Source organism: Formica exsecta, unplaced genomic scaffold, assembly GCF_003651465.1.
Source record: "Formica exsecta isolate Colony F162 unplaced genomic scaffold, ASM365146v1 scaffold329, whole genome shotgun sequence".
In the NCBI taxonomy this organism is placed as follows: domain Eukaryota; kingdom Metazoa; phylum Arthropoda; class Insecta; order Hymenoptera; family Formicidae; genus Formica; species Formica exsecta.
Genome location: NW_021850544.1, coordinates 1 through 8458, shown reverse-complemented (window position 1 = coordinate 8458; position 8458 = coordinate 1). Strand labels below are relative to the sequence as shown.

At 41.7% G+C, this 8458-nt stretch overlaps 1 protein-coding gene and 1 long non-coding RNA gene across 4 annotated transcripts; both read right to left on the bottom strand.

Annotated features, from left to right (window-relative positions):
- Nucleotides 1–1846: 1846 nt before the first annotated feature.
- On the bottom strand, nt 1847–4935 carry LOC115238206. Its single transcript, XM_029811812.1, has 4 exons — nt 4686–4935; nt 3824–4621; nt 3356–3568; nt 1847–1960 (listed from the first exon to the last, which is right to left on the bottom strand). Exons 1-4 carry the CDS (start codon nt 4933–4935, stop codon nt 1953–1955), a joined length of 1269 nt encoding a protein of 422 aa, XP_029667672.1. The 3' UTR covers nt 1847–1952.
- Nucleotides 1998–3242, bottom strand: LOC115238205. 3 transcript variants are annotated; one of them, XR_003884466.1, is made up of 4 exons: nt 3013–3232; nt 2727–2843; nt 2289–2512; nt 2004–2172 (listed from the first exon to the last, which is right to left on the bottom strand). It is a non-coding gene; the product is annotated as an uncharacterized LOC115238205 (long non-coding RNA). The 3 variants fall into 3 exon arrangements; XR_003884467.1 differs by lacking the exon at nt 3013–3232 and adding an exon at nt 2961–2985; XR_003884465.1 differs by lacking the exon at nt 2727–2843 and having other exon boundaries at nt 1998–2172; nt 3013–3242.
- Nucleotides 4936–8458: the final 3523 nt, after the last annotated feature.

The following is an 8458-nucleotide window of genomic DNA, read 5'->3' as shown; positions in this document are numbered from 1 at the left end:
AAATTTCTTTATGCCCGTATCAGACTACGCATTGAAAATTGAAGATTGAAGATTAAAGATTGGAATTTGACTAATCAGAATAAAAGAGACTAAAATTTCTTTGTCCTGATTGGTCAAATTTCAATCTTGAATCTTGAATCTCAATCTTCAATGCGTAGTCTGATACGGGCATATGGGTGCGTTCCGTTTCACGCATTGAGTGCATAGATCGCCTGGAAATCTATAATATATGTTACGTGAACTATAGATTTCCAACCGATCTATGCGCTCAATGCGTGAAACGGAACGCACCCTATGCTACATGCTATATGCTCCTGCCCACAGAGAGCCCTGAGTATACTTTGCGCATGCGCACTACAATTATAAAAAAAAAAACTTATTTTGTATGTAATTAAAAAATTTATCAATTCACAAACGTAACATTGGTATATTTGTAAACAAACGATTTTACAGCTATCAATTATCACAAAATCTGTTTTTGTTACTAAAAAGTTCCGGCTAACATCATGACCAAACTAAAATTGCTAATTACAAAAAACCTAATTTGTCACAAACATTAAAAACAGACTCACAATCAATCACAAACGATTTACAAACGAAATACATTCAGAAAAATTAAAAATAATCATATTTAATAATTTCTTCCGGCTAGCTTCATGTAGATCAAGTCATAGACATAGTCTTCTTCTTCTTCTTCTTTCTTTTATGGCTGGTTGGGCATTAGTCGCCCATACACCATTGTTTCTTATGGGTTTGTGAAAAATAAGCAAAATTCCTCTTAAAAGAGGAGGAGTCCAAAAAAAAGGTCCAGACAAAGAACATACGCAGCACGCAAAAACATGTCCGAACCCGACACGTTGTCAGTCGGAACTTCATAGACATGAAGGAAGAGTAAGGAGAGTTATCTCGATAGTGTAGAAAGGAAAAAAGTTGGTCACGAAAAATGTTCTCTATGTGGCCAGGTTTGCCAAATGGAATAATTTGGACCATTTTGTCGCCATCTTGAATATTCGTATATGTATAGTGTTACGTCACAGATTAATAGACAGATAGCTAAAGGCCCGGATGAAGGCAAGACCGGCATTTCCGTGCAACACACTTTGCCCCTTACCGACTCACTTTGCCCCTGGTTTGAATCTGGGCTAAACTCCGTTGACTTTACCAAAAGACTTTGCCCCTGGTTCGAGTCCAGGCTAAATTCCTTTGATTTTATCAACAGACTTTGCCCCTGGTGCGAATCCAGGCTAATTCATCATGAGACGAATGAAAGAGAGAGGCTTGCCTCTTATTGTCTCGCTCGCTCCTGAGATAATGATAAGAGTGAGCGAGACAATGACAAGAGTGAGCGAGAGGAGAATAGCAACGTGCAAAGAAGATTCGAGGATCAAGATCGAGCTTTTATGAATGCTGCTATTCCTCTTTCGCTCACTCCTGTGATTGTCTCGCTCACTCTTATTATTGTCTTATTATCAGAAGCGAGCGAGACAATAATAAGAGCAAGTAAGAAAAAGGACGGCAAAGGCTCGATCTTCGAGTCTTCTTTGGACGTTGCTATTTTCCTCTTGCTTGCTTCTATGATTGTCTCATTCCTATATTCATATATAAGCAGATATATATACAAAATTTCAATCTACTTACTCGATAGGACCAAATATATTTTCTGCAGCAGATTCAAATATAACATTAACCTTATAATGTTATTATATCTTGACGTCGCGAACATTAACCTTATAACGTTATTATATCTTGACGTCGCGATGCTTCTTCTTCTTCTTCCTTTTTTTATGGCCACGTTCGATCCTAGTGGGATCGATACACTCCGGCCAACAACTGGTTGTTGTTCTTCTTCTTCTTCCTTTTTTATGGCCACATTCGATCCTAGTGGGATCGATACACTCCGGCCAACAACTGGTTGTGATATGAGTGAAAATTCAGTAGAGGGGGGAATAGCGTTATATATTTAGATTAATTACTGCGCTGACGTCACTTTTTGTTTTCGAGCAGTGGCTTCAGGATGCCAATCACAAGTAAATATCGGACCACTGTGTGCGGTAAAATGTTGAAAATACTGATCCAGCTTTCTCATGTCCCATTGCTGTACATGTCTATTTTCGGATACAGCAGCAAAAGTATGCGGTTGTTGTGAACAAAATTGAACATCTCTCACCGATTCTGTATTACAAAATATATGAAATATACAAAATTTTAAAATACTAAAAAGATTATTTTGCCGTTATCTTTAACAATTACAAGAGAGCTTTATCTATATATACTATAACATAATTTACCTATAAAAAGTTTTAATGGTTTCTTTTATTCATAAATCAAAACATTTCATAGTACCATCTTGTGAGCCAGATATTAACCACATAGGTTTTTCTCATATGAAAGCTCACTTTATTCACAGTTCTTTTATGATCTATAAATACATGCTCCTGTTTTGACCGAGATTGTTTATTTAAATTCCAAACAACCACTGCACCATTTGTTGCTGCTGTCGCCAGTATATGATCTATAAAATAAAATAATATTGCAACCTAAAAGGCAATCTAATATAGTATACATGAATATAGAATTTTTTAATGTATTTAACACATAGTATTATATTGAGAGAAGATCAACTAAATTAAATATATATAAGTAAGATTGTGACATAAACCAGAAAAAATTCAAACATCTATTTCTTTCTAAATATATATGATAATTGAAGTAAATTGTTAAGTTACCATCATTGAGGTTTCAGGCAACATCATTGCAAGAAAAATTAAGATTTAAATGTTTTCCAACCCGAAGATTGCAGGCTTCTTCAAATTTATTCTCCAGTAGAGTAAATATTTTAAAAACTGCAATATAATTCACACCCATATGATACAGTTATGTTAAAAATATGAAATTTTATTCAAAACTTATGATAAACAATCCGTTATATCATAATTACTAAAATTACAATACACACTCACACGCATACACATCTATCTCTCCAAAAAAATATATTATACTAAAAAAACACACCGTTACGACCGGCTATCACAATCTAGCTATTATCTTCTTCTTCTTTGTTTGATTGGCACAAATTAATTACCCACCACACGGCCAGGTGAGAAGGATTAAGTGAACAATTAGAAAGGATTCCTCTTTAGAAGGGGAAGATAAAACTCAAAAACATGATCCAAAGGACAAACGCGTAACGTGTCCGAACACGTCTGTTCCCGCCCGCGGGCGGCAACAAACTTCTTCTTCTTCTTCTTCCTTTTTTTTATGGCCACATTCGATCCTAGTGGGATCGATACATTCCGGCCAACAACTGGTTGTAATATGAGTGAAATTCAATAGAGGGGAGAATAGCGTTATATATTTAGATTGGAGGATTTGAGGAAGGCATGGAGAGCGTGAATGACCCCAGAGGAGGGGTTTTTAAGAATTTCTTGCGTCTTGAGTGGTGGAATTTTTCCGTATTTCCTTAATTGAGATAAGAGCGTTGTCCTTAGTTTATTGAAGCGAGGGCAACCCCAAAAAACGTGATCCACGTCTTGTCTCGGTGCGCCGCACGGACAAGAGGGATCTGCAACTAAATTGCATCGGTGTAGGCTGTGGTTAAGAGCGTAGTGATCAGATCTAATTCTGCAGCAAGTAACGATGCTCTCTCGGTTAAGTTTAAGCTTGTGGAACCAGGGTTTAAGGGTGATTTCCTCGAATGAATTAAAGTAGTTGGCTCCTTTTTGTCTAGCTTGAGATTTTAAAAATTTGCTTGAGTCTTCTATATATTTCCTCCGAGGAATGGAGTAAAAGTCAGAGTGAGGAAGCTGTTTTGGGGACAACTGACCTTTGGTGATGGCTTTTTTCGCCAGATAGTCTGCTGTTTCGTTTCCTAGAATGCCCATATGTGCCGGGATCCAAACGATGGTGATCTCAAAGCCGGCAGTTTTGATCTGATGTAGTTTTTGTTTAATGGCATAGATGATGTAGTTATATGAATGTGCTAGATTAATTGAGAGAAGAGCTTTGGTAACACTTTGGGAATCGGTGAAGATAACGGATCTGGGGGTGGAGTTAATTGAGATGTACTCTAATGTATGGAGTATGGCGAGTGCTTCAGCAGTAAAGATTGAAGAGAAGGAGTAGGACGCGAATAGTAGTTGCAAATGAGGAGAAGGAGAGTATATGGAGAAACCTACATGGTCGTCTGAATCGTTCTTAGAACCGTCGGTAAAAAAAGATCTACTGGTCGATATCAGCTGGTTATAAATATCAAAGAAGACAAGTTGAGGGATAGGCGCGTTTTTTATTTTCTCCACATCGAATGGGGTGGTGATAATGATTGTGGGAAAAGAGATAAGAGCCTCGTAATCGATGGAGTATACGGCTGGGTAGTCAAATTTGGCTATATAGGGTTTCTTGGGTAGAAGGTTGCAGAAGGACCTGAACAGGAGAAATTTTTCGGTTGGGTTGACCTTCCGTGTCCTGCGTGAATACCAGAGAAGCGCGTAAAGCTTATCTATGAGCGGATGAGAGTCCAGAGAAAAGATCTTTAGATTATATTTAGAGGAAAGGAGATTAAATCTATGCTTCAGGGCTCCGGCCTCGGCAAGGAGGACGTTCGTCGGAGTGGTTCTTCTGAGGCCTAAGCAGTGGCATATGGCGAGGGGAGATGGTATTAATTAAGTTCTGGATTTCGTTGGAGACACCGAAATTGGCGGTGAGCGGCGCGTTGCAGACATTGAGAAATCTGTTTTTAAATCTTTTAATCATTTTCCATAGTGCTGAGATGTTGGTAAAGGAGGTGATGGATTCGCTGAAGGCTCTCAATCCTTTTCGCTTAGATTGTCGGAGAGTTTTTTTAGTTGAGGCTTCTTGTTTTTTCAAGAAAAGATAGTTGAACCGTGAAGGATTGTTGCGAAATGTGCGCAGAGCTTGTTTCCTGAGTTCCACAGCCATATTACAATCCTCATTCCACCAGGGAGCTGGCGGGAATGATTGACGTGTATTATTTCCATTGTTTTTGTTCCTGGTGTGATGGTTAGCATAGGAAGATTTGTTGTTCGACTTTCGTTCGGGAAGTAGAGAGATTATGACGTCTTTTAGAAAGTTGCAAAAGATGTTATATTTCTCGACGGGAGAAATGTGATCTGCCTCTAGGCTATGAGAGAGAACGGAAAGATGACTTAGAAATGAGGCAAAGAGTTTTTTATGGTTAATTTTTGATGTCTGAAGCTTATGCGAGAAGAATGTATGAGTTTTGACTGGATGGCTGATTCTAAATTTTTTCAAAAGGAATTGTATCTTCTATGGCCAGCAGAACACCGCCAGATTTGTTCGAAGGTCCGTCGTGTCGTAATATGTGGTAGCCGTTAAGAAAGAAGCCCTTGTCGGGTGTAAGCGAAGTTTCTGACAAAGCGAGGATGTCATGTTGGTTCGTAATTTGAGTAAAGATTTCCCTTTTATTTAAAATGCCATGGCAGTTCCATTGAAGAAGTGAAAGATGGTTATTGAAAAGATTGTTGGTCATGACCGAGATTGGTACGGAGGCCTTGATTGCTATTAGTATCAAGGTCACGGAAAATTCGAATAACGGCGGGAATAAGTTCAGGTAGATTAATAGATGCGAATAATGTCGACAATTGCGGTAGAAGAGGGGTGATAATGAGGAGAAGATCTTGTAAAGATGATATATTAGAATTAGTGTTTGGTGGCATGGTCGCCAGCGGTGAAGGAGGAGAAGTCCGAGGAGGAGAGGGAGGAACAGAAAAGGAAACATAGGGGCGGGTTGGATTATGCAAGGAAGAGAGAGCGGACGCGTTCCTAGATTGAGCGACTGGGTGTGGTTTAAGATGAGGTAAAGAAAGAGACTTGATTTTTGATTCTCGCGTCAAGTTGGAATTAGTAGTAGTGAGCAATTTGGTACCGGGATCAGAGAATCTTTTAGCTGCTTGAGCATAGGAGGAGAAGGAGGAGGCATATGCGGGGGATGAAGGATGAGACGAATGGTGTCCTTGTGGAAGGTTAGTTGAGCGGCGTGAAGAGGAGGGGAGAGAGGGGAATTCCTCGGAAGATGACGACTATTCGTTGCTATAGGTAGGGGGGGATTTGTTACCTTTGAAGATCTCTCTGGCATCCAACAGTGAAACGTTCCTGTAGGCAGCGAATTTTCTAATTTTCTTTTGGATGGCGAATTCTGGGCAAGTAGGCGAATCAGCTCTGTGACATCCTTGGCAATTTGCACACTTAGGAGGAGCCTTTGATAGCTGACAGCTCTCCTTTGAGAAAATATGTCCTTTTTCTCCACAGTGCACACAGCGTGGTTGGCCCTTGCAGTTGATTTTTATATGACCGAATCTAAAACATTGGTTGCATCGTGAGACTCTTGAAATGTATGGTGAGACAGGATATCTAACATGGAACATCGTAACGTGTTTGGGGATCTTCTGGCCCTCAAAGTAAGCGACACAGTGAGAGAAGGAGTGTAATTACTGGATGAGTTAGCATGTTCTTGAGAATTGTTGGCAAAGGGTCTTGAAATCCTGCGATTCAGTCTGTTGACTGCCGTGCAGTGTCCAATCGTTCGTTGTCCAATCGTGCAGTGTCCAATCGTTCGTTGTCCAATCGTGCAGTGTCCAATCGTTCGTTGTCCAATCGTGCAGTGTCCAATCGTTCGTTGTCCAATCGTGCAGTGTCCAATCGTTCGTTGTCCAATCGTGCAGTGTCCAATCGTTCGTTGTCCAATCGTGCAGTGTCCAATCGTTCGTTGTCCAATCGTGCAGTGTCCAATCGTGCGGTGTCCAATCGTGCAGTGTCCTATGATGCGGTGTCTAATCGTGCAGTGTCCGATCGTGCGGTGTCCAATCGTGCAGTGTCCAATCGTTCGTTGTCCAATCGTGCAGTGTCCAATCGTTCGTTGTCCAATCGTGCAGTGTCCAATCGTTCGTTGTCCAATCGTGCAGTGTCCAATCGTTCGTTGTCCAATCGTGCAGTGTCCAATCGTTCGTTGTCCAATCGTGCAGTGTCCAATCGTTCGTTGTCCAATCGTGCAGTGTCCAATCGTTCGTTGTCCAATCGTGCAGTGTCCAATCGTGCGGTGTCCAATCGTGCAGTGTCCTATGATGCGGTGTCTAATCGTGCAGTGTCCGATCGTGCGGTGTCCAATCGTGCAGTGTCCAATCGTTCGTTGTCCAATCGTGCAGTGTCCAATCGTTCGTTGTCCAATCGTGCAGTGTCCAATCGTTCGTTGTCCAATCGTGCAGTGTCCAATCGTTCGTTGTCCAATCGTGCAGTGTCCAATCGTTCGTTGTCCAATCGTGCAGTGTCCAATCGTTCGTTGTCCAATCGTGCAGTGTCCAATCGTTCGTTGTCCAATCGTGCAGTGTCCAATCGTGCGGTGTCCAATCGTGCACTGTCCAATAATTTGGTGTCCATTTGTGCAGTGTCCGATCGTGCGGTGTCCAATCGTGCAGTGTCCAATCGTGCGGTGTCCAATCGTGCAATGTCCAATCGTGCCGTGTCCAATCGTGTAGTGTCCGATCGTGCAGTGTGCGTGTCCCATTGTGCGGTGTCCAATCGTGCGGTGTCCAATCGTGCAGTGTCCAATCGTTCCGTGTCCAATACTACGTGTCCAATCGAGCGATGTCCAATCGTTCCGTGTCCAAACGGGATACGCCCGTCCGGCATTATCATCCGAATAACGATTGTTGCGAATATTATCTGTCAGTGTAATAACTGATCCGATAACTGAGCCAGGATGTGAGTGTGAGATAGTGTTAACGCTCTCGTCCGATTTCGAGCGACAAGTCTTAACCGCAGGAGGATGTATCTCCTGTCCACCGGAACGCTTGCCACGATCTTTTTTGTTCGTAAAGGGCGTCGAACGAGCTTCTGAGATCAACGAGCTAAGGGCAGCCTCAAATTGAGGGTCCTCGTTTTCTTTATCCATCTCCGTGTCCATTGTTAGAGAGGAATGTAATTGTAGTAGTAGTAGTCGTAGTAGATGTATTACTCACTTATTTATTTACTTGCAGATTCCGAGTCAATCCCGCGTGGATCGGAGGATCCCTCCTCTGGGGGAGTAAGAAATTTAAGGTGAAAACAGGAAGGATATAAGATGAGAGTAGAGAAGGAGCGAGGAAAGACGGAATTCTCTCGAGAAAGCTGAGAAAGTTTGGCGGCAAAAGCCGCAGACAATGGCGAACAAAGGCGAACAAAGACGTCGTCACAGTCGCACTCGAAGATGTTGAAATAAGGGAACGGCAAGCTTCTGAACGCCGGATTTTCACTATTCCCGATGTGGCACTCGATAGTGAGGCGGTTCAGGACTGGATAAAGCACTCTAGAAAGTCTAAAATCACGCTAATTTGACAATTTTGCAGGAGGCACTCAAAAGTACGTCTAAACGCTAATTATGCCAAGATGGCGCTCCGTCACCATGCTACCGCGTACCGCTTGATACGTATCATATACGTATGCACGC

What these genes read in the sequence shown, in the direction of transcription:
- LOC115238206 (XM_029811812.1), bottom strand. Translation starts at nt 4,935, where the DNA reads ATGGCTGTGGAACTCAGGAAACAAGCTCTGCGCACATTTCGCAACAAT. An exon ending in GCCGCTCACCGCCAATTTCG is followed by an intron (nt 4,622 to 4,685) that starts GTGTCTCCAACG and finishes GCCACTGCTTAG; the next exon opens with GCCTCAGAAGAACCACTCCG. An exon ending in GAAAAAAGCCATCACCAAAG is followed by an intron (nt 3,569 to 3,823) that starts GTCAGTTGTCCC and finishes GATGCAATTTAG; the next exon opens with TTGCAGATCCCTCTTGTCCG.